The sequence below is a fragment of the Anolis carolinensis genome, chromosome 1 (assembly GCF_035594765.1).
Source record: "Anolis carolinensis isolate JA03-04 chromosome 1, rAnoCar3.1.pri, whole genome shotgun sequence".
In the NCBI taxonomy this organism is placed as follows: Eukaryota; Metazoa; Chordata; class Lepidosauria; order Squamata; family Dactyloidae; genus Anolis; species Anolis carolinensis.
The window spans coordinates 34383218-34409867 of NC_085841.1; the positions used below are offsets into that span (position 1 = coordinate 34383218).

The 26650-nt window shown below is 38.4% G+C and overlaps 1 protein-coding gene across 1 annotated transcript in view; it reads right to left on the reverse strand.

The window, feature by feature from the left end:
* Positions 1–1200: 1200 nt before the first annotated feature.
* Positions 1201–26650, reverse strand: part of gpatch2 (G-patch domain containing 2) — a 149547-nt gene continuing 124097 nt past the window's right edge. The window contains exons 9-10 of the mRNA XM_008125857.3: positions 19403–19485; positions 1201–3263 (exon numbers count right to left, since the gene is read on the reverse strand). Of these exons, the coding sequence (XP_008124064.2) occupies positions 3094–3263; positions 19403–19485 (253 nt within the window). The 3' untranslated portion in view covers positions 1201–3093. The remainder of the gene's footprint in view (positions 3264–19402; positions 19486–26650) is intronic.

Here is a 26650-nt window from a genome sequence, read left to right on the forward strand (position 1 = left end):
CATATACTCAGTTGTCCTTAAGTTAAGGGTAATGAAAATGAACATTGCAATAATTGGATGGAAGAATTGGGGGTTTCCCCTGAAGTAATGCTACCTCAAACTCCTGATTTATACTAATACCATTCTCTCCCAGTTGATCCATCTATATATGGACAGTATATATCATGACCATTCCTACAATATTTTAGAACTCCTACATGGGAGTCTTTAGGCATGGGAGTTCATGTATGTTCAGCACTCCCCCAATTCAATACATATAGCACAACTCTTGTATCCATGAGGTATACATTCTTGAACTTAATGTGGAAGCAGTAAACCTTGGGTAACAGCAAACCTTATCCAGTCTAGGAATTTGCAAGGTCCTTCAGGACAACTCTGTGGTAACTTCTGGAAAAGCATAGCATAACATAGAATTGCCTGGAGGACACAGACAATTCTACAAAAGAGCATATTTAGTTGGATGTGGTTGAAGAAACCACGCATACCGTTCCCATGGGTACAGGGGTCACACTGTAGTGTATTCACTCTCTTCAAGAAATCTAAAATCCACTCTACAGCTCCATAGTAGTGCTCTTTTGTTTGACTGCTAAATGTCTTTTCTATCGCTTAAAATTACCTTAATCCCAGGAAGCAAGATGAAGAAGAAAGCTATCTACTACTTTCTCTGCAGGATCCTTTCAAGGACAACTCCGATACCTCAGAAGTTGTCTTCACATTTTTATCCTACCTTCTGTTAGCATTTTAATACTATTTTTGGTATTCTATCAGTCTTCCTTTTATGCAAAGAAAAAAAATCTGTACTTGCAATATGAACTTGTACAGGAGAACATGCTGTTAACATCTGTAACATCTGTTGGATTTTGCTGAATGGCCAACATGGCCACCACTGAATATTATTAAAAATGTTAACATTTCTGATTCATACATCCCTGTCAGTTACTAAAACCCGTTACATTTTCTCAATATTTTGGGTTTCTTTTTAGTAATAGGAAGAAACAGGTAGGAAAGCCCCACCATATAAGCTGAGTTCTTCTCACTGTTCTCTAGATGCACTAATTTTGGAATATTACAATGTTAAAGAAGGCAGAGGAAGGTGTGCTATATCACATAGCAAGAATATATGAATTCTAAGACAATTTACTTTGGGGTACAAGTATAATAAAATCAAACTAGCATACAAATTGAAGCAAGCCCATAATCCATGGTTAGAAGGCCTCTTTAATAAATCAGAAATTCCAACAGAAAGACAATATATTAAGCATGAAATTATGGCTGTTCATATTGTGAAAGCACTACCTGTTTTATAATTTCAACTTTTTGTTTTTTAAGAGTATGTTCAGAATTAACCATGGCAGTTAAAATATATAGCTATAACCAAGAGGTATTTCTTTGTGACTGGTTCATAGTCATGGTCCATGTACCCCCCAACATAGAAGTTATGTAGGGACTGTGAAATTCCCACTTATGGGAAAGCAGTCACTGTGATCAACAGTGAGCTGTTCCCCTGTTGATCAAGAAGTGGCTGACTGAGATTTCCACTCACCTTTCACAGAAGGGATTTCCAATGAGAGTATGAAGCCATGACAAGGACCCTACTTCTGGCTGTTTTGCAAAGATGACTGCTCACATGAGGGGATGGGACCATCAGTCAGATGCTTCTCAATTGCCAAGGGAACAGACTCTGTCAATCACAGTAACTGCTGCTGACTACGTGGAAATTAGGGAGGATTCTGCTGGGAGAAACTATCTAACTACGTAATTAAGGAGGCTATGCATTCATAACTATCTTAGTGAATTCTGGCCAACGTGCCTAGGAAATATCCCATGGCAGCCACCATTTCTTAATCAAGAAACATCTTCCTGATTATAACTATAGCCAAGAGGTGCTAGACACACTTTCATTTTAAATCCACTTAATATATACATTCACAGTGATTGAGTAAAAGATGTCAGTACAGCTATTTCAAAATGTTGGCTTTAAATAAAAAATACTGCCCCCTTAAAACTTTGTATACTTGGGAGTGTATGGGCTTGGATGAGAGAAGGGGATGGAACTGCATACTGCAGATTGTAAGAACAACTTATCATTTGCCATGCTTTGTTCATGCAAAAATATATGCTGGCAAGCAAGGGATGTATGGTTATTAACAAATATTGTATACCAGAAGAAATACCAAATGAAACTTTGGCCTGAAAGGGGGCAAACACCAGAGGGCTCTCTTATTAAGGCTCTGTAGGTTTGGATGACAAGACTTTGGCTGCTAGACGAAACTTCTACCTTTTACAAAAGTGTCACTCCCATTTTCAACATAGAGTGTCCCCTTGTTGAAGCAATTCTATACCCATGCTATATGGTATCCCTCTGAAACAAGTGGGATATTTACAGCAGGCTGCTTTCTAGAAACTGTCGCTGTTCTAGCTCAGAGGTGTACACACTCCAGGGGATAAGGAATATTTCTTTGGCTCCTGATTCACCTGGAACTCCTGCCAGTAACTGGTGACTTCCAGGCACTGAAATACTACGTTATTTTAGAGGAAGCCAAAAATGATCCCTAGGTATATTCTCTTACCAAGGAATCAGCTTTTTGGTCAATATTTTTCTTAATATAGTTGAAGGGGTTGAGGGGTGATCTAAGGTCTAAACTGCCCTCCCCCCCATCTGGCCATGAGCACCATGATTCTCACCTCTGCTCTAGGTGGCTGCTGTTGCCCATCTCCTATGCTAATGGCCTTCTTATGAAGATACTAGAAAAGGATACCCCATGTGCATGTGTGGTGATGGCAGCCCTTTAATTGGGGGGGGGGGGAGATTGTAAATCAAATCAGTTCATGGAATATTTGACAATAGAAATAGTTAAGACCACAAAAAATGTTAAAAAGTACAATTTAAAACATTAGCACCATTACAGAGTTAGGATTCAAAGATGGAGCCTTCCTAAAAGATGGCCTCTTGCTGCTTTTAACAGAACACTGAAGCTTCTGTACTCATAAGTTACTGGGTATTTTGCAAACATCTGAATAAAATATTTTCCGTTATTTCCAAGTAAAGGCGGTTGTCATGATATCTGAACATTCGCTTGAGTGCCCTTTGGGTCAGCTGAATCCAAGCCCCAGTCCCTTCGGCCGCTGGATTGCTCGGATTGGTTCAGCAATTCCTTTGCCGTCTGGTCCAAGCCCTGTGCCAGGTGTCCAGCCCATACTCTGGAGCATCCGACTGCCAATGTTGCTATCGGAGATGGGTTGAGCATTTTCACCCACAAACCCTGGGATTAAAAGAAACACATAGCATTAACCAGTGTGGCCATATGCAGAAGAGAAGGATAATCTCCCCATAAGCCTTAAACCTTCTTATTCTCCTAATTTATCTAATAGACAGCTAGAACAGAATGTCTTTGTACACACTGACTTCAAGGTTGCACGTTGATTTGAGAGTGTTATAGGCTAATTTTCTTCTTATTTCAGAGCTACACACGTTTAACACAACACAAACTACCTTGTACTGAAAATGTGTTGAACATTCCAGCATTCCCAATGGGTACAACAACGAAACAACTGAAAACAGAGAAACTCAACTGTATTACTCCATGCAGAAATATTGATTTGATTCCCTCAAGTCATATAAAGACTACACAAACCATATCAACCTCTGTGTCAGAGGAAACACTGATACTATTTGATTGTGATAGGAAAATCTTAGAGTATGCTGTCTTACTGACTTCTTCAGCCATGTTGTTGGTGGGCATGAGTCAAACAACAGACTTCAATTTTGAATAATGCAGCTAATCCATATTTAGTGGCTGGGGTGGAAAGTGTACCCCATGGTGGGGCATAAATAAACTTTTCATGTGGATTAGGATTACTTTTCTTCAACTTTTTGATAATGACAGTCCCATTTTCATATGTTCTATTGCAAAGGATGACAAACACATTCAAAATAAATAATCCGAGGTCCCACAAGTGGAATTTATAAGCTGTTAATTTTAAAATGAGCAACTGCGTAGTCCTGAGTAACTCAAATGACTAGTTCATTGCATGTCAAGGGATTGAACTGGATGGCCCTTGTGGTCTCTTACAATTCTATTATTCTTTCTATGTATAAGCACATTATTTTCTCCTGATTCTGCCTCCTTCTGTACATGGTAATACAAGTGTCAAGATACACAATTTTACCACTTGAGAGAAGTTTCAGGGCTGGCTATATCCAACTTTTAGAAGAGTGAGATCATCGACTTAAAAAGCAAATGTCTGTAGGGTGGGAGAGATCACAACATTGGGAGGAGAGAGCTGTGTATGCTATTTCACTTCCCTTCCTCTCTTTCAGATGCAATTACTTACACACACACACACACACACACACACACCCCTTTTACGAGTGCTAAAATAAGATTTCATTTGCCAGTCTGGTAGGCATCTGTATGGAGATAGGGCTGCCATCTCTCCCTTCACTTCAGGCAGCAAAATGGAGTGAACCAGATGACAAACCTACTTCAGGAAGAGAGTTTTCCACTTCTTCGCTGAAAGTTGGATACAAATATTAACAATGAGCATAGAATGTTAAAATGAAGGTCTGGAGAAGTGACTGTTTTATAATTGCTGCTAACAGAAAGCAACATTGTATAGGGAAAATAGAGCCGAACAGCCTGTACTTCAAAATGTGCAACTTTATAAAGTGATGTATCTATTTTTGATGTCAGCCCCTCAATACAAAGTCTGCAATTTTCTGTGATTGACAGGTAATTGGAACAGTTTTGTTTTTAACTGATGCTTAAGTACTTTAATATACAATATAATGAATTTTCCTCCTCAACACAGGATATAATTATCAAAGTTTGAAACCCATGCATTCTGTTCCACTCAGCTCCTATAAATATAGAAGCCAAAAAGCAGCTTTGCTAATTGTATGGCAAAACTACTTACTGTTGCTCCTACCTAGTAACTGAGAGCTGGATTTTGATGTGGATTGTAACATGATTTAAACGTTGCATCAACTATGAAAGCTCACTGGGTGGCTTTGAACAAAAGACATTCCACCTGCACCTCAATCCCCCCCCCCCCCCAAAAAAAGGAAATATGCCAAAATTATAAAGTTGTATGGCACAACTCAAAGATATACAGAAGAGAAGAAAATAAAAATTACTGCCTTTAAGGACAGCAACATCTCTGAAAACTAAAGTCTAATTTCTACTTACAGACACTGGTTGTAATATCTGCATTTACTCGAGTGTAATGCACCACTGAATTTAATAAGGTAAAGGTAAAGATTTTCTCCTGACATTAAGTCCAGTCGTGTCTGACTCTGGGGGTTGGTGCTCATCCCCATTTCTAAGCCGAAGAACCAGCATTGTCCATAGACACCTCCAAGATCATGTGGCCAGCATGATTGCATGGAGCGCTGTTACCTTCTTGCTGGAGCGGTACCTATTGATCTGCTCACATTTGCATGTTTTCAAACTGCTAGGTTGGCAGAAGCTGGGGATAACAGTGGGCGCTCACCCTGCTCCCCAGATTCGAACATGTGACTTTTCGATCCGCAAGTTCAGCAGCTCAGTGCTTTAACACGCTGTGCCACTGGGGCAGACACCTCAATTTTTAAAACCCTAAAACCAAAAAAAGTATTTGCTGCCAAATGTAATGTGCAGAAGCAAAAAAGTACACTCTTTGTCATTTGACCAAAAAAGGTGTGCATTACAGTTGGTGCCTGCTTAGGATTCCTTCTTTAAAAACAAAAGTATTAGAACACCAAAGCTTCCAGGGATGGAAAGGAAGACCTTGGGAAGCATCTGTGCCAGGCATGGGCAAATTTCAGCCCTCCAGATGTTTTGGACAGTAACTTCCATAATTGTGGGAGTTGTAGTCCAAAACACCTGGAGGGCCAAAATTTGCCTATGCCTGATCTATGCTGTAGAATGAATCCACATTCATTGTCTTGCTTCAACACTATGGAACCCTGGGGGCTGTAGTTTTCCAGGTCTTAAGCCTTCTCTACCAATGGATGCTGATGCCTCATTAAACTACAAATCCCAGGGTTGCATAGCATTGAGCCATGGCAATTAAATTACAGAAGACATCCCGCAAACTGGAGCTCCCAGTGCCGCTCCTGAAGCAGCTTCCCCTTTTGCATTGACTCAGCATCAATGTTACTGTACAATGCAAGTCAAGACTTGGCTGCTTGGTTGTGTATTTAAGTAAATCAGATCTAATTTGCTAAATATTCACTGTTGAATGTTTTTATATTGTGGAATGATATTTTAAATTGTAAGTCGCTCGGAGCACTCTGGTGGAGAGCGACTAATTAAGAAATAAAGTGAAGTGAAGTGAAGTAATGCGCACCCCAATTTTTGCAATGTCATTTAGCCAAAAAAGATGAACATTAGATTCGAGTAAATATGGTACTACTACTTTTTCAAACTTGGGGAATTGAAATACAGAGCAGTAACTCTGAAATTAAACTAAAGGGATGTAGCACAACAACTATAGATTCAACCACTTAATAAAGACTTTCTTAAGCATTTTTGTAAATTGTAGTAGCAACCACCCTATGTAGACTCATGCATAACTCTAGAAATTTTCAAAAAAATCAACTTAAAAATATGGGGTCGACTTATCCATAAGCCAATGTCTGTATGGTACCTTAACTAAAAAAAGGGGGGGAGGAACCATGAGAGGCAAAAACACAAGAGCTTAGTTCATTCAAGAAGCACCAACCCTGTTTACTCACTCTGGCATGGCAAGGCTTCTTGCCTTTTTGAATATCTGGGCATGGATATGGCGGTGCTGGCTTGTGGTGACTGCCTTCCTGAGATGACATTGGTGCTTCCCCCTCGCCTTAGAATTACTCTTGACTTATACATGAATCACACCAAAATCCATAATGTTGGCCCTAAGACCTGCTCTCCACTTATACAAGAGTATATATGGTACTGCATTTTAATTTTATGCGGTTCTTCTGTACCACCTGAAATAGATGGGGAAAAACCAAATACAACATTTGTTGGAATCACAGACGCCTTAAAGGGCCAGACTTAAAAGTATCTTCAAAACAGAGTTTATTGAAACAAAAGGAAAAGGACGTAGGGATAGTTAAATGCAGTTCCACTGGTCAAAAACTCAAACCAGACCTGGTTCAAAAGAGTAAACAGAAATGGATTCCAGATTAACTGGATGCAAAAAGCAACAAGTCAAACAAAGTGCTCTAAGGCAAAACAAAAAGGCACAGTACACAAATGGTTAAGAGAGGGAGTTGCAAGAAGAGAAGCGTCGTCAGCTTAAGTCCAAGGTCGAAGCAGGAGGAATCCAAAGCAGCGTTGCTCCAGTGTCTGCAGAAGCAGCGTCTCCAGCCAAACTGGTTCAGGTCCAAACTGCAGATCCGAGTCCAACACTGAACATGAAACACGCAGCAGCAAGACTACAAGAAACTTTCCCAATACCCAGCACACGAACGCACATCAACACCTTGCCTTCTGCAAAGACTCCTCACCCCTGAACCCACTTTTATCTACAAACCACCATCAGAGGATGAACTGACCACCGCCCCATCACCATCCCCCACAGCTGCTTCCAGCTCTTCACGTGAATTTCTTTGACTCTCCCTCCAATTCCTCCATCTCCTGTCAAGACTTAGATCCGCCCAAGAATCAGTTGGATCCCCTGATTGCCAGTCTTCACTAGTTGTTGGTGCCTCACAAACAGCTTGCACTTCTCTTATCTTAGTCCAATCCATGGTGTCTCCTTCTTCTCCTTCACTCATTGACCCATCATCCCCAGAGAATCCCTCAAATGACTCTTCATCTGTAGGTGCTGAAAGTATGTCCCTAATTCTCTTTCTCTGCTGCTCATCATTAGATTCCTGCTCCTGAGTAACCCTTTCCCCCCTTTTGACACCCATACTACTGTCTGCAACGTTATCATCCCCAGAGAATCCCTCAAACGACTACTCATCTGTAGATGCTGCATGTATGTCCCGGATCTTCTTTCTCTGCTGCTCATCATCAGATTCCTGCTCCTGAGTAACCCCTTTTCCCCTTCTGGCACCCATACTACTGTTTGTAACATTACTCACAGGCTCTACTACAACAACATTTCTGAAATTCCATTGGCTGATAGGTGAGGAACTAGTTTTACTTTATACTTACTGGCTGACTGAAAGAGCTTCTTTGCCATGGAACAAAAAACTTTACTTGGATTTCTCAACAGGTTGTTTCAAAATCGAACATCTTTACTATGAAAGGGCCCAGAAAGAGCTGTGCTATTTTAGAGAGAACATTCCAGTCATGTTGGTAATGACTAAATACCAACTGTTGCCATCTGGAAGAAACATAGCTATGCAAATGTTTTATGAAAGTTGTTGGGGTGGGGCAACGGGTCACCAACTGTTATAACAGGAAAGATTGGGTGACAACTACTATGAAATTCCAGCTAATATTGCTTGCCAAGGGCATGTGGGTGTTCCAATGGCATGCATCCCTTCCTGCCTCTGAGAATCTACAAACTGATTGCTACCAGAACAAACTGTCCCTGGGTTGCCAAATGTAGTAGTTATCATGAGAGACGTAAAAGAAAAAGAGAAAAAAACCCCACTTTTTGGATCAGAGTTTCATTGCCAAAACAAATGCCCCAGAATTCTCGATATATCACCTTAGAATTTTGCAAATATGTACCCTCACAATCCTTGTGTATGCAAATGGTTGTGAGATTTAATATAAAGCCAATAAAAGTAAAAGGCAATAAAGTGAGTATATGGCGAATGAAGACACTCCTTTAAAAAGAGAGAGAGAGAGACAGGGAGAGGAAAACAAACCTTGCAATTAAATTTTTATTTCAAAATAATATTTATGATGTCATTAAAGGTAGATTTCCATGAAAATTAAGACATGTAATTTTTCTCAACAGCTGTTGGAACAGGTACATTCTGGTTAAACAGAGCACTAGCATTCACTGCCATACCCTTGATTTTACAGGGATTGCCATGAATTAATTTAATTCCATCTGTAAGCTAAAAATCAGATCAGAGGTCTAATGCTGCTGCAGGCTTCACATCTGTTTAATCATTTTGGGATACAACAGCTTGTCAAACTTCAGGGTTTTCATTTGCTTAATATTTAAGAAATAGTATTGTTCTGTGGTGTGCAAATTTCAGTAGGACTCAGAAAATAATGAACTTCTGATGTGTTGTCTAAATCTGTAACATTTGTCTTACATTTGGAGCATCTACAGCTTTTGCTTTGTCAATCTGCATACTTTATCTTTATATAAAATTACAAATAACTGTCAAATAGTGTAATATTAGCTGGCATTACAAGAGAAATTTCATTTTTATTTTGTGTCCTAAGTTCAATATATGTCCTACATCATGTAGACCCACTGACATCACTAAAACTTAAGTACATTGTAATTACCAAGTTCCAGTCATTTAAATGGGTCTACTCTGGGTAGGATTAATATTCAATTCAGCCCATTAAATGCTTCAAATATTGCTGAGAAATGTTCTTCTTTTTCAAGTCCATAAGAAAATTGATGTTGCTTTCCCTTTAATAGAATATTAATGTTGCCATTCTAAATATAATTACAAGGACGTTAGTCCCAGTGAACTGAGTTGGAATTTACAGGATTGTTGTACAACCATGAGCAGCAGCTAGATGGCCAGAAAAACTAAAGTGTACAATTGAAAATAGACCCCACTAGACTAAGGCAGTTTAAAAGAACTGAGAAACAATACTACTTTCACGGGATACATCTGTTTCATTTATACAACACGATTGTTTATCGGGAGGTATTGGCAAGTACAGTCTATGGGTTGTGTTTGGTCAACAAGGAAATTTTTACATCCCAGGGCCATTGTGCCAAAACAAGAGAGACATAATTCCCAGTCCAAACTCCTCTTTTCCTGCTCCTGGAAGTTTCCAGGAGTAGAAACTGTACATTAAAACAAAATCAAGTCCCCCAACTTTTTGAAATGTACACCCTAATGGAAATTGGAAGTAGACATCCATCTAGTTCCATTTCAGCTTTTCATCTGGTGTAGCCTATAGTGGGTCTTGGAGACAGTAAACTTCTCCCCAAATCTTGCGAAGCTGTCTACCTCTGGTTCAGAGATCACTTTGGATGTCTTCATCTAGGTATGTGCTAATAGTGTAAGACTTTACATATACTGACTGGTATATTTTCTGCTAAATTTCTACAAAAGTGAAATTTTATTGATCAATAGTGAGCTTTTACGTGTAAACAAAATAACTGCTGTGATATCGGAATCGAGCATAACCTCATGAAGCCAGAAGCTGGAAAATGTTAAATTGCCTTTATTGTCTGTCTGTATGTTGTATGTCTAATAATGGCATTGAATGGTTACCATTGTAATCCGCCCTGAGTCCCCTTCGGGGTGAGAAGAACAGAATATAAATACTGTAAATAATGCATGTTTATTTATTTATTTTAGATGATAAATGAGAGTTATAGTATTAAGAACAGCACTCCTTTTTGTGCACATGAGAAGGCAGAATGCCTATTCTAAAATGGCCTTAAAAATAACACTTTTTGTAATAAAAAGTAATTATTTTAAAAAAATACAATTTAAAAACAAATTGTTCTCAATTAAATGCGCCTAAAGTTTTAGCACATCAGTTAAAAACCTTTTCATCTAACTGGTTAACTGATTTATAATTGATTTCCAACACACCAAATATGTTTCATTTCATGATTCTGGAGTTTTTATTGGTTACCATTCCTTATCTAGTATTTCTAGTAATATAAAATGGAAGCAATTTCCAATGTATTTTTTCCAACAGGGCAACACCTTTTTTTTTTCTTCAGGACTTTTTTCTTTCTTGCTTCAAACAGGAATTATAAACTGTGGTAGCTCACTTCCCTTTTAAAAGATTAACACGTGTGAATTTAACAAGTTTGCTGGAGCATGACACCCCTCAACGATTATTTTCTTTGCCAGCACCCCTGGCAGCCCTAAATCCTATAAGCCCTTTCCTAGAAGGATCTCTTTTTGCTTGGGCAATTTTTGCACTATGTGGCCGGATAACCCTGACCCCCATCCAGGATCTCACTTATGCCTATCACAGCAGAGTTAGTCTTTCTACCTTAAATTCCCAAGGAGCACTGTGGATGGTAATTCACTTGAGTAATTGGCTCAAGAGATGAAAATCTTGTATCTGCCTCTCTTAGCCACTAATCTATCCAGCTGACTGCAAGCCTAATTGGCAGCTTGTTTAGTAATTTGGCTCCTAAAGTGTTGTATTGATGTTGGATAAACAGCCAATGGAAAACGGGGAGATACATGCTGCTTCGCTTTATAACCTAGTACACCTTTCCCTCTTTTCTCTGAAGGCATTTAATATTCAGGGCATTCTTTTCACTTCTCTATTTGTGACTGCTTAAACCAGCCAGCAAATGCAAAGGTCTAAAACAGTAGGCTTTGATCTCGATGCAAGGAAACTGTGTTATCAGAGTATTGTTCTCAAAACCTTGAGCTGTTTTGTTCCACTCTCCCCATAAAGGATCTTCTAGAGAAAGATTGAGCATATTTTTTTTTTTAAAAAAAATCTAATATTCATATGGACAGTAGGACCACTTTCAGCCCTCAGGATCCGGAACTCCCTCCTGGGGGAAATCAGGCAGGCACCCACCCTTGCTTCCTTTAAAAAGCAGCTTAAAACTTGGCTTTTTCACTGTGCCTTTGAATAACTGAGTCCCCATGTCTAAAAGTTAGATCAATAACACCTTTGTTCGCACAGGTCCCTTTTCTCACAACAAATTGGCCGGCTGTCTCCCTCCCCTTTGGTCCTGGAATGTTTACACTTTGTCCTTTGACCCAAAGCACTTTAGAACTATGTCATTGCACTTAGGTAGCCCATCATGCCATCCCCTCCACCAACCTGGTCCATTTTATTTTACTTTATTTTAACTGTTTTTATTTTTAACTGATTTATATGTTAATTGAGTTTTTATGATTTACTGTATTGTTTGGTTAAGGTAACTGATTTTACTGTCTTTGTATTTTTGTGCAATGTGTTTTAGCTGATTTATTGTTTTGTATTTCGGGCTTCTGACCCGAGTCCCTGCTGGTAGATGGTGGCGGGGTAGAAAAATAAAGTATTATTATTATATTATAAAGCAATTATGTTAATTTAAAGCAAAAATTGATTCCAAAACCATTTCAGTTATTCCAGTTAACTCTGACAAAATCCACATTCCTCTTATATCATGAAACAATTCACCTCAGTTATCTGAATGACATTTTAGTATCACTGGTCTCTTTTGTGGTATTGAAATAAAGACATTAACATCAGGACACAGAGACACACATATCCTCCTAGACTGAGATCATATCTTGTGTTTGAGAGATAAAAATCTCGACTCATGTTGTTATCCAGTGGTTGCGCTAGACCACTTTTGATTGCAAATGGACATTATGCAATTATGATTTTGTATCTGTCAACATTCCTTATTTTCTTCTTGTTCAATGGGGAATGCACACAGTAGCTCTTTCTGTAAATCTATTGAATGAAGGCACTGAAGAGCCATCTAAGAATGTATAACTGTATTGCTGGAATTCTGTTGGTGAATCCCTAATACAGTAGGCTCACTGAATCAACTACTGAATGGTGACGCATTGCAAACTGGCTTTAGAGTAGTTGGGAGCAAGAACTATGTAAAGTGATTATAAAGGTGGAACTTGACTCAATCAACTCTGAGCTAAGTATGTCTGTTGCACAACAGCCAAAAAAAGTACAACTGCATGTGTAGGAAACTTACATATGTATGATACCAACTAGACTCTGGCTGTTGTTGCTGCTAATTGCAACTTTATTAATAAGAGACTTTCAAGACATCAAGAACCCTTCTCAGGTCTTGCAAATTTAGAGCCATTGCTTCCTTGACTGAATCTATCCTTCACTGAATGCAGTCTTTCACTTTTCCTACTTTATCAAGCATCACTGTCTTTTCTAATGAGCCATGTCTTCTCATGATACATCCAGAGTATGATAGTTTCAGTTTAGTCATCTTGGCCTTTAAGGAGAATTCAGACTTGATTTGCTCTAGGATCCAGTTAATTGTCCTTTTAGCAATGTACTGTATCTGGAAATTGTTCAGCTTTGTTGATGTTGCTGAAATCTGGAAGGTCACACCATTCCTACCTTTCATGTAATTTATCTGAGTGTACCTAAATGAACGTTAGTCTCACAAGGACTCAAGTTCATACCTGCAATGATCTCAACTTTGCAAAGGTGTTAAAGATTCCACCTTACCACTTGCTAAGCCTATAAGGTGAATTGTTCATATTGAAATTTTCAGTTAACAGATTTCAGTCTTTTTAAAACAGATTTCTATCCATCATCAGTTGGACTCTCTTTTCATCCTTTGGAAATCAGTAGACTTCTGCATTTGTATGGAATTACTTACCGTTTCTGTTTGTTCTATTCGTATGGCCCCATTTTCACTTATGGAAATGGGCGTCTATACAAATAGTCTGAAAAAACCAGAAAATGTTCAGGCCTTAGGCGGCAAAGTGTCAGGCCCTGAGAGCTGGGCCTATGAGCATTGAGCACTCGTAGGCCCTGGCTGCCGGGCCTACTGGCATTGAGCGCTCGATGTCTCCTAGGCCCGGCTCAGGGCCTACAGGCGAGTGCCAAACGCTCAATGCTCGTAGGCTGGGGGGCCTATGAGCATTGAGTGTTTGGTGCTTGACTGTAGGGCCCTGCAAGCTGGGCCTACGAGCCATTGAGTGCTTGATGGCTTATAGGCCTGGCTTGCAGGGCCTACAATCGAGCATTTGGCGTTCGAATGTAGTCCCTGTGAGCCGCGCCTATGAGACATTGAGCACTCGATGATCGTAGGCCCACGAGCATCGAGCGCCCGGCACTTGCCTGAAGGCCCTGCAAGCCAGGGCCTACAGCCAAGCGATGAAAATCAGCTGAGCTAACGGCTACCGTTCTCCACTGCCTTTAGTTTCACTGTTTCTTTTGTTTCCATGGGGTTGTACCATTCTGTGCAATCCGAATGGACGAAACAGTACAAAACCACAAAACAAACAGATGAAACAGGATTCGGGCACTACTCTAGAAGTCAATGAGAAGTCTGAAGCCACATGGCAATATTGGTCCATTCCTGATGGTCTAAGCAAATAAAATAAAATAAAACTAATATACTGTTGTGGAAGTGCTACTCTTTTCTCATTTCCTGATGACCAATTCAAAATGGGCTCCTATAAGTAATAGATAAAATGCTCAAGTCCCTGAGTACACCATTTCTTGCCATGGGTGTGCTAAGTATGATAGTCTACTCCAGAAGTGAAATGGTGAAAAACAGCATAAGACCTTGGAAAATGAAAAAATCTTGCTTCCTACAAGTTTACAACAAGCACTTTGAACTTCCAGCATCTTAGCCTGTTCAAGGTAACATTGTTATATGGTAACATTGAAGACATTTCATTTCTTTATCAATTTGATACCATTTGTATTTAGTCTGTTCATATAAAACAGACAGTTAACAGGCAATACAGATGCTTGTTCTAAAAGTGCTGGAATATAAATCATACATTGAAATGGAAGCAACCTCTCATGCCCAATGCATGCAAGTTTGCCCCAGCTTATCCAGCTAACCCAAATCTGTCTGTCTTCCATAAACAGATCAGAAGGCTGACCTTCAACAGAAGCCAGGCCTGGGTAACCTCTGCTGAAATAGTATAATCACAGTATTTTCAAATCATCATTTTGGCACTGCACATATTCAAATCTGATTTTTAATCACTGCCACATTAGACGTCAGCAAAATAGTTTTGCTGGTAATTTTTGAACGAAATGAAAACATTTAGCCTTTTGATTACCTTGTTAAAGAGAGTCATGATGACCTTATAGCAGCACTTGATATTACACGCTATAATTGAGAATCTGTCAGGTTTTTCATTAAAACACATTCTTACCAAGAGTTGATAATACAAGTCATTCCAAAGTGTATTGGCCTGAAATATCGCATGTAGTTTACTACGAGGTACACCAGACAAAATATTAAAGTCTTTCTTTTTGAGCAAAGATTGTTGACTAACTTTGTGCTATTGTTACATGCCAGCATTTGCAGAATATTAGAGGAAAAAAGGAAGTTCCAAACATTAACTAAATATAACAGCACTAGATTGACATATGGGTTTCATGATTTTTTTCAGTGAAATACTTTACTCCATGTGCAAGTGGGCGATTACTTATATAGCAATTTTAAAAGGCAGCTCTCAGTGAATGTTCAAGAAAAATGTTTCTGCACTTTTAATGCCTGAATACTGAATTTGTGGTTTGATACTTTTAAATCACATTTTTATTATTTGTGCATGTAAATTAAGCAAGGAGATCAGAATTGAATCTTTGGTTTAAATGCAGACCAGAAGATATCTGATATGAATTAAGCAACAAGTATGTTTTTGAACTACAAAAAGACTTTTGCTTTTATATATTGTATTGGTTTTTATCTATCTACACATATGTCTATAAGATATTAGAAGTGACTCCTTTGTACTGTTGTAAGTTATTTTAGTACAATTATAGCTTGTTTTTGTTTTTTTGCACCCTCACATACATTCCAAAATGACTAGCTTTTGTTGGGATCATTCACTGGCATGTACAAAACATACCTCGAATGTAGCATAACCATATTTAAAAATTATGATATTAGGTTTACACAACTTTGCATGACTGCTTCCTGCAACCGGATTAACTCCAGATATGATAGACTACAACTCACATCATCCATTTAATAGTCATGTTGTCTAGAGGACACTAGATAAGGAAAGACTGGTACAGAGAGGAATATGAGGAACTAAATATGTGGAGGAGAAAAAAAATATCTAATGAGAGACTCACTTAATAAAAGAATGCTTTATATACTACATGAGATTATTTTAAAGATGAAGACAAGTCTTGGACTGAGGAGAAAACAATCTAGAATATGAGGGGCAATTGGTCTCCAGAAAAGTACAAAGTGCAGCAGATAGACAACTGTGGAAACAAACATTCCCTGAGAAAACCTCAGAAAAACAGGGTTTTTAGGTGCACTGAAATTTATTTTTGTTTTCAACCATTCAATTGTGCTTCGATTTGCAGCATGTTTGCATGAGTATGCAAGTGCACTTAAGTATATGTACCACACTTTGAAATTTTTGGATCTCAGCAGTATATAAAGATTTGCAAGGCAAGCAATAAGAAAGCACCAGGACCGAGAGTCCTTTATTATATACACAATTAATTGAAGGAGGGGGAAATGTCTTTACTGAATACTAGAACGAAATTGCTGGCTGTTCTGCTTTCCTAAGTCACATTTCAGTGAATCAGCATAACATTTTCAAGAATGAAAGCACAAAACTTGGTGTGTGAATGTGTGCCCATATACTCTCTGATTCAAGGGCACTCTGTTTTTGCAATAAAGCCTTTTAAGGATCCATACTGAATAGTATTACTGTTCAGGTGGTTAGCAAGCCGACAAAGGCATTCAGAATGACATGCTCCCATGTCAGATACTATATTGCTTCACTAGACATCAATTCCTTTAGGTATTTATTTCCTGAAACAAATTCATGCTTGCCTTAAGAGAAACAATGTGTTGCAACAATTCTTTGAAATTTTTAGAAGGTTGTATGTAAACTGTAGGCAATATATGAGCAGAGCTATCTTTTGTTTCAGTTGGCACTCTCACCGGTTTGTTGCTGCAATGTTAAAAAGGCTTTATTGTAGACTATAAAGTCAAACGCTTCTTGTTTCAAGAAAAAAAAATACAAAATAGGGCCTATTACTTCAGCTTTTAACTGGGAATTTTTTGATAGAATTCACCTTATTTTCTTCACTGCTTTAGTTCACCTTTACAGATGACATTTTTCAAACTATAAAATGCTCTCCTCTGCTAAAAGTTTCTTGCTTCAACAGTTTTTCATTGCTGTAAGAGTAAATCTACATCCTTTGTTACTAATGCATACGGTGCTATTGGTATGTGACTTTGTCTCAAGGCTGAGAACATGCTATAAATTTAGAAATCAATAGCTAACTCTATCAATATTCATTTTACTTTTTCAATACAAAATACAAAGGTGAAAGAGCAGTAAATAAGCCAGAGCGCTGAAATAAATTGGGTGTTCTTGTCACAATTAATAAATGTTTAACCAATAACACTTCTAGCTACAGTAGTCTGCAGCCTTGTAACGTATTTGAAAGTACATAGCTACGCAGGTGCTGAACAGAGGATTCTCAAATATACAAGCAACTCATTCCAACAGTTTGTTAGCTCCGCCATAATATCTCTTCTCCAAGCACACAGAAACAAGGCTTATCAACATACTGCATGGGAAGATAGAGAAAACTGCCTGTCATCAGTGGACGTTTATGAATGTGACAACTGAAACAATTTCTTTACCATCTTGCTAGACTCATAAGTCTCTTACTATGAGCAGACTTTTCTGAAAGAGCCAAGCCTTTGGAATAAGGTTGGTTAATATCTAAATAAATAATTACATTATTTTTACACACCATTATGATGCATACAGATACATCTAAGTTACACACAGCTAAGCCCTTTTCAGTCAAAAACGGGGAAACCATATTTGACTATGTCAAGGAATTAAGCAAATAGATTACCTTGGCACCTTTTGTAGCTTGTTTATGCAATTTTTGTCAAATTTAATGTGCCAGTAAAAATGTGTTAAAAAGCCCCACAAAAGCAGAATATTTAGATTACTGACTTCCTGTAATCTTTTTAGTGCCATCTCTGAACATAATGAGCAAGAACAGAGGAATGCTTTCCTGAAAAGAGATGGTCACAGAGCCCAGTAACTAAAAAAAGGAAAGGAGTATTACATTTAGAACTACTATTTTCAAACTGACAAATCATAGTATTTCATTTTTTAGAATCTGTGAACATATTAAAATCAGGTGTGTGGATCAAGGCACTGTACTATTTGCTGGGGACAAGGCAACACTCAGTCTTGCCTTGTGTAAAAGGGCCACCATCTAAGAGCATTTGCATTTTGGCACTGGAGTCAGTAGAGGCTTTTTCCCAGCACCCTGGAAGGAGTCTCTTATGGTCTCAGGCTGCTATCTCTGACTGAAGGGTGGTTTTTGATGACATGAGGTATAGGTGGATGACCTTAAACAGCAAGGCTAAGATGCTGAGATAGCTACACAGAGGTAACTTGGTGTCTGTGCCAGGTTATTATGAGGGAATGAGAAAGAAAAGCCAAAATACTGTGGCTCATCTTGGGAAATCTAATAAATGAACAGAGATTTATACTAAAAAAATTACAGGGCTCAAAGTATATGTTCTTAACTGCCATGCCAATCCTTACTGTGGTTGGCACTTTCCTACTCCATAATATTATTGTTTCAGAGCAGTAGCTTTAATATCAAGCTCAAAGTCCATTTTGAATCTCTTACTTGAAACAATAAGATCCCCTTAAATACTGCAAGAATCCGGCAAAAGTACAATGTTCTTAAGATAATGCTTTGGTACTTTGTTATCACCAGCAATACGACACAGGTATGCTAGCTGACATGAAAAGAAAAAGTCAGCGAACAGGTTGGTAGCCCAAGAGAAAACTGAATACTAAAATTAATTTTATGTTGCTTTGTATTCACACACACTTAACAAAATGACTTCCTTCTGTCACTTTCAGGTTGTGAAGTTAAAATCACCTTGCAGAAATAATTATATTATCCTCTCCTCAGCCATTAAGTTTTCTTCTTCTCACTACACATATGGTTGGAGTCTTAGGACCTGACCCACACATTTTCTTTTTCCATGTTACTGGCACTAAAGTGCTTTTGTAATCTTTTAAGGATGATTTTTGATCTGTTACTGTTGCTGAAGAATAAAACATTATGGGAATGAAAAATCATTCTTGTAAAATGCCAACTTCAGATAGGTTCAGGGAAAGCTCTGAAGGCCACATCTGAATGTATGTTAGCACTAAATATCTTTATAAAGTTTACGTAATAATAAAAAAATTGTGTCTTTTTACCAGTAATAGTGCACCACATATCCATAGTTACAAAGGCAGAGTAAGTCTTGGCCAGTCAATTAGGTCAACTTATCAGTGACTGATGTCTGCCTAAGGTATATTGAAAAGTGTTTCCAGAAAACACATTTTTGTGTGAAATCATGAAGATTTTGCACAGTGAACTCATATTCTGATGTATACCACAAATACAAGAAAATACTTTTCAGAAAATGCATTCTTTTTTGTGTAAAACATGCACTCAGATTCTTAAGAGTGGTAGTGATACAAAATCTTATTAAGCACTATGTCAGACTAAATACTAGAATAGTGATAAGGACGTTGAACCCGGAAGGTTATTACTTCTCCCTCTTTCTTCTTGCTGTTTTCTGAATATAAATTTCAATAAGTGAGTGTGATAAAATTGCTTACCAGTGGGACCTGGCAGTGGTGCAGCTTTTCTTCTTCGTTTGATATCACCCATAAATAATGATCCTAAATGGACACTTGTCTGCCTGTAATCAATTAAAGAAGAGACTATTTCAAAATCAAGGAAATAACAAAAAAAGGATGCTGTTTCTGATATTGAACTTGTCATGTTGACAAGTACCGTGGATGGAGAAGCAATATAAATAGCTACCTCAATAAATAATTTAATATAAATGTTTTCCATTGACAAAACTCACAATCTTTTTGACTCATCACAAAATAAAACAATGACGAGACAGTACAGAACATTCATTATCAAAAGTCATCACAATACTCTTGGCTAGCTGTCAACTGTTTACTAATGCTCGTTTTTTAACCACTACTAATCATCTCTTTTCACTTAGGTTCACAGGCAACTTGTTACAGGATATAAACTTTTTGAAAATAGTATTTTAAAATCGTCTTTTCATTTTTAAAATAAATTTGCAAAGTAACAGTATTTTGTGTTGTTGAAGGCTTTCATGGCCGGGATCACAGGGTTGTTGTATGTCATTCAGGCTGTGTGGCCATGTTCCAGAAGTATTCTCTCCTGACGTTTCACCCACATCTATGGCAAGCATCCTCAGAGGTTGTGAGGTATGGATAAACTAGGCAAGAAAAGGAAAATATATATATATCTGTGGAGAGTCCAGGGTGTGGCAAGAGTCCTTTGTCACTGGGAAGCCAGCATTAATGTTTCAGTTAATCACCCTAATTAGCATTGGAAAGGGTTTTGTCTCTTGCCTGGGGGGCATCCTTTGTTCAGTCAATAGCCGTCCTTGGGGCTCCTCTGCCTTCAGAGTGTTGGTTCCCATCTACTGTTTTGATTTTAGAGTTTTTTAATACTGGTAGCCAGATTTTGTTCATTTTCATGGTTTCCTCCTTTCTGTTGAAGTTGTCCACATGCTTGTGGATTTCTATGGCTTCTCTGTGTAGTCTGATGATAGTTGTTGGAGTGGTCAAGCATTTCTGTGTTCTCAAATAATATACTGTGTCCAGGCTGGTTCATCAAGTGCTCTGCTATGGCTGATTTCTCTGGTTGAATTAGTCTGCAGTGCCTTTCATGTTCTTTGACTCTTGTTTGGGCGCTGCGTTTGGTGGTCCCTATGTATACTTGTCAAAAACCTTTCCAATGCTAATTAGGATGATTAACTGAAACATTAATGCTGGCTTCCCAGTGACAAAGGATTCTTGCCACACCCTGGACTCTCCACAGATATATATTTTTTCCTTTTCTTGCCTAGTTTATCCATACCTCACAACCTCTGATGATGCCTGCCATAGATGTGGGTGAAACGTCAGGAGAGAATACTTCTGGAACATGGCCACACAGCCTAAAAGACATACAACAACCCTAACAGTATTTTGTTTCACTCACAGCTTATAACATCTTCCAATTAAAAATCCATAATAATTATTCATTGTGTAAAAGAACATTTCTGTTCGCTTTGACAATGTTTCCAAACAATTTCATTGAGTGATGGGAGATATTTTTTTAATAAGACCATTTGTAGCTTTCAAAACGTATTGTGACTGAGATGCTTTGAAGAGGCTTTGACACACACCCCTCCCAAAACTTGGAACCTGGCAAACCATGGATAACCCTTGATTAAATGGGATCAAAATACTCCAGTTTCACCACTGAGAATAAATCAATTTAATACATCTTATGAAAAGCTATCCTTGTCATGTCCTGAGTTCCTGGATAGTAGGGACTAATAACAGCCACTGAAAGTAAGTTGATTCAATTCAGACATATAGCAGAGATACAAAACAGAAAGTTGCCACTGTCCAGTATCTAGCCATGCAATTTCCCAATAGTCTTTCAAGAACTCTTGAGTTATTTTACTGAAAACATCAATATATTATCAAAAAGTAAGTTAAATTTGTTGGAGTTCCTCACCTCCACAGCTAAAGTTCAGCACTAACTGGTCAGTTTAAAGGTGGGATTAAACTGACTTTTAACAAATACAAACAAACTGCAAAGTTGTAGTCAAATGACACAGAAAACAAAATATTCTCATTTAAAATATGTCCCTATATATATTTAAATATATATTTAAAATATATCAGTTGCCTATTTTGTCCTATGATGTGTTAGGCTAGTCACGATCTGAAGATGTCTAAATTAAAATGTAAATATAATGTCCCAGTTTAAAAATTAGACCTTGCAGATCTACTAAACCCGTGTCTTCAATTGTTCCAAAAGTGAATTTTACATCAATAGGTGAGGAATACATGAGATCTAATATAACTTTCTCAAAGGAACATTAAGCTTCCCTCTTCTTTGTTCACAGCAAGTCTGGATATTATTGCAGGGCCACTAACAGCAAGAGACGTCTGGGGACAGCTCACACTATAATCAAATGCAGTATTTGTTAGGATTGTTATAATGAAGGGGAGTCTAAGAAGCAATGGGGACAGTGGGAAACAAGGATTCAAGCAGGATGAAAGATAAAAATTAATAAAGTCAAACAACTGAACCTGAAGACCCTAGCCCCAGGAGTAACAGCTAGCTGTGCTTGAATTATTCTGCACACATTGATTATCTGTTACACTGTATTGAGATATCTAGATTATTGATCAGTTAGATTATGGAACTTGGATCCTCCCTTCCCAGTTTCCCTGTTGGCACATACAAGGGAGTTGCAATGAATAACACCAAGTAAGGACTACTTTATATTATTGTCGCCCTTTGTGTAGAACATAGCAGTTACTTTTTAATTTAAAATCAATGAATGTCTGAAAGGCAGCTATTTTCTTTCAACATAAATGAATCACTGTCTTTGCAAAGCACAACAATTTGATCACTACTCAAGGTGAGAATATTTTTACTGCTTTTCTGAGGAAAAGCATGAAGCTTAAAAAATGCAGTAAATGATTAAGCAATAGGAAAAGCAAGACCTGTTATTAAAAATCTCCCTTACCTTCTCAAAACAAGATAATCAATTTGGTCAAACTCACAGTCGAAGTCTAGGGGCTGCTTTGCATATTAACAACTCAGGATGAAAATCAGATGCACAATGGGATTTGAGTTCTCTTTTTCTGTAAATTGTAATTGGTCTGTGTGTGAACAAACTTGCCATGTTCACTATCATAAGCTGTATAAAAGAACTTTGAATCTTAAATTATCACATTTTCCAACTGGGGAGATACAAGAATTCTATTTTTTGGCAAAACAGCAAACATATGAGTTCACTTGTGTATCTAATTCATGTGTGGAAACATGGCATTCCCCCCAGGCTGTTTCAGAGTCTATTCTAGATTTCTTGAACTATTTTTCTTATCTCTCTTAAAGAGGCAAAAGCCTCTCCCAAAAGCCTCCAAGAACAGCAATTCACCTTTTCTTTTTCAATGTAATTTTATTCAACAACAAATGACCAAGAAACTGAAAAACACTAGACAATACATAGTCACATAATCATCCTCTTACGCACAAACACAAAACCATACACATATTTTTAATATCAAAAAGCAACTACCAGTAATACAACATAGTCTCTAACAGACATTGGCAAACTTCGGCCCACCAGGTGTTTTGGACTTTAAATCCCACAATTCCTAACAGCAGGTAGGCTGTTAGGAATTATGGGAGTTGAATCCAAAACACTTGACAGGCCGAAGTTTGCCCATGCCTGTTCTGTAACAATGATCCTTACTATGAATATGCAGACCTCTACCAGTACATACAACAACAGTGCCTACTCTATGAGCCTCAACACACTCTGCCCACTGGTTTTAACTTGTTCTCTTTTCTACACCCACAAGGTATCATCAATATCTCATTTCAGCTATGAGTAGCACTCTTCTAATTAAAAAAATGATAGTAAATGTTTGGCCCTATCTATGGCGCAGAAAGGTTATAAGTAAGTCCCAGTTTTCCCTAAAGTTAGTCAAAAAATTCTCCTTGAGCAACATTGTCAGTGCATCCATTTCAGCTAGTTCACACATCTTTGTAAGCCAATCTTCTTGGTTGAGTGTCGTTAGATCTTTGTGGACTTCCAATTGTGCCAGAGGGTTGGAAGACCTTCTAAATAAGATTTGGGGGGGGGGGGGAATGCAGGAAAGAAAAGAAAAAAAGCAAGACCTTTTGTGCAATGTTGGATTTGGTCCATTAATGTCATCTTTTTGAACAGTTTTTTTTACTGTTTTTATTATATGTCATCATACTTTTTATCATCGAGAGTCATGCTGAGCCAAACTGAGCCAAAACCCCACCTTTGTTTAGTATGGGTTCCCCCTGATTCGATAAACACATATTTCCATTTCTCATTTCATTCAATGAGACATAGTAAAATAGAAGAAATCGGCTTAGCAGCCTTGCCTCGATGTTCTTTAGCATGAATTCTCAGACTAAAAGATTACAAACAGCTAATTCCCCTGGTTCCTCTCCACTTATCCATAGATTGCTCCAAGTTATCATTTATAAATAGTGTTCTGGCAGGAAGCTCGGCATGCTATATGGCAGGGGCAATAGAACTTGTTAAGACCACCTTGCCTGAAAACTTGGCTGCTGACATGCTGGTGACAGGGACTCGAGCAAGTCGTGTCAAAGAGAATAATTTTAAAGGAAAGACAACAGAAACTTGTCGCCTCTTTGTATGCATTTACAAACAGGGCTTTCCAGAGTATTAGGCCTAGTTAAAGCTGCCCCCTGGATAAAAAGTGTTCCCGAGCAGCCTCAGACAAGCTCTGGAGACAAACAGATGTGACTATGGTCCCTGGCATTTGGCAAGAACACTCACTGTCACGAAGAAAGAGATAAGCCTCGACAGGGCATCAGCTGCACAACAGTGGAACAGGCCTGCAAGTGTCACGGCAGTGGCAAAGTTGAGGCAGAGGAAAGGGAAAGGGCTGGAAAAGCCAGATGAGTGTGAACTTACATGAGTAGGCCAAATATATTTGTAATTGGCATGCCTTCTGATATTAAATGAACAAGCAAGGAAAAATAGAAAGCTGGAGAACTGGTTGCCAAATTCTCTGCTGCATACAATATATACCATTTGTTTTATTTAGGTGTCTGTAATGACAAGAACAGGAGTAGAAAGAGATGCTATTTAGAGACACAGCAGGGACACCAGAAAAGAAGCACCTGATCAATGGCAATGTATTAATCACTATTAAGAGTTATTGCCAATGTCATCAGGCTATTTTTTGCCTGATTTGCCAACATAAGCCACAGCTGCCATTTGATGCTTTTGTCCTCTATAGAAAGTCTCTTTCCCTCATAATTTAATTTCATACTGTGTTATGTTCCACACAGCAAAGAAGCCTCTTCTCTGACTGTCCCAAGCAATTGTTGCTATTAATGCATTGTACAATAATAAGGCAATTCTTTCTTCAGTTGGAGAAGTGGCATAATCATTTTAAAGTGTTAAGTGTCAAGGTATGTACCATTAAAATACGGTTTAATGTTGTGCCTTCTAAACACTGTAAACAGTAGCTGTTATGGATACTGAATCAGAGCTGGAACCATGTAGGCACCAATAAACATGAGGCAATTTACTGGTGAGTTTAACCTCTACTATCATGGGCATGATAAATGTGTGATAGTAAGCCAAGTAATGATACTGTAACTCACATACTCTCTTACTATCTTACAGAAGGAACATATTTACCAGTTGGATAAGTAACAGAATGAGTTATGTTTGAAAAGTATCATTACAAGGTCTGGTTTATTTCGTTTATAGTCCACCTTTCTTCCAGGAGCACTGAAGATAACTACATGGTCCTTCTTTTTATCCTCACAAATTCCTATGAGAAATTGAGCTGAGAGATAGTGACTGGTAGGTAAAGGTTTTCCCCTGACATTAAGTCTAGTCGAGTCCGACTCTGGAGTTGGTGCTCATCTCCATTTCTAAGTCGTTGTCTGTAGACACCGCCAAGGTCATGTGGCCAGCATGACTGCATGGAGCGTCGTTACCTTCCCACAGGAGTGGTGCCTATTGATCTACTCACATTTGCATGTTTTCGAACTGCTAGGTTGGCAGAAGCTGAAGCTAACAGCAGGAGCTCACCCCACTCCATAGATTCAAACCGCCAACCTTTTAGAGCAAGTTCAGCAGTTCAGTGGTTTAACCCGCTGTACCATCTGGGGCTCCAGTGACTGGTATGAACATGTTTTTGGACTTAGGTCTCCCCTGTTCCAGTCCAATACTATAAAAGCTATGATACTGTTCCTAACGTTGTCATATACATTGAGAGGTAATCTTCTGTTGGTGTCAATTAGCATTTTCATCTAAGCTATGCATCATGTGCAAACACTATCCCTGCTTTTGAATGAACCATTTAAAATATTTTATTGATTTTATTGTTTTATTGTTTTGAGCATTTAATTTTGCTTTATCAGTTTTTATTCAAAATGATTTTTTTAAAGCAGTATAAAATGTTCTTATAAATATTTTGCTTCAATACACATAACCACTTCTCAGATTATACTTGATCTGGCAACTTTCAATACCTCTACTTCCAAGGAAGAAAACAGGACTTCTTTCTAAGCAAGCATGTTCAGGATTATAATGTGATTCTGCACAAATTATAGCTAGCAATATTTGAATGGAGGAAGCACAGAATCACTTTCTACTAAAAATTAAGGAAAGTAAGAGTTGTTCTTGTTTTAAATCATCAGGAATTCAACGGGTGCTACTTTTCTTGAGGTAGTCCTGTAGTGACTAGAAAAATGATACTTCAGGATGTTATTCTGATTCAGATCTCTTCAAATTGGAAATTCAGTTTTTTGCACATAGATGCTCTAATTCAGCGGTTATGAAAGTGTGCTCCATGGAGTCCTTGGGGTTCAGCGAAGTATACTGAGGGGCTCCACAGTTCCCTCCCCCTCCTCCCCCTCTTAAACTTTCCCTCTTTCCTGCTCCTCCCGCTCCTCCTTTGCAGCCAAAAGCCCCTTTTCCTCGCTCTCCTCACTCCAAAAGTCTTTTTTCCTCAGTCCTCTTGCCACCAAAAACCCCTTTTCCTCACCTTCATCACCACCCTGATCTTTTTTCCTTCACCTTCCTTGTTTCCAAAACCCTACATCCCTCCCACCACTCAGGGAATGCTTTGATTGTGCTTTTCTGGCACAGCAGAAGGAAGCTGAACTTGATGGCCCCTGGAGTTTATGTTGTTGTTGTCATTATTACAAAGGTTGGGTGGTCATCTGTTGGGGATGCTTCGATTGTACTTTTCTTGCATGGCAGAAGGGGGTTGGACTGGATG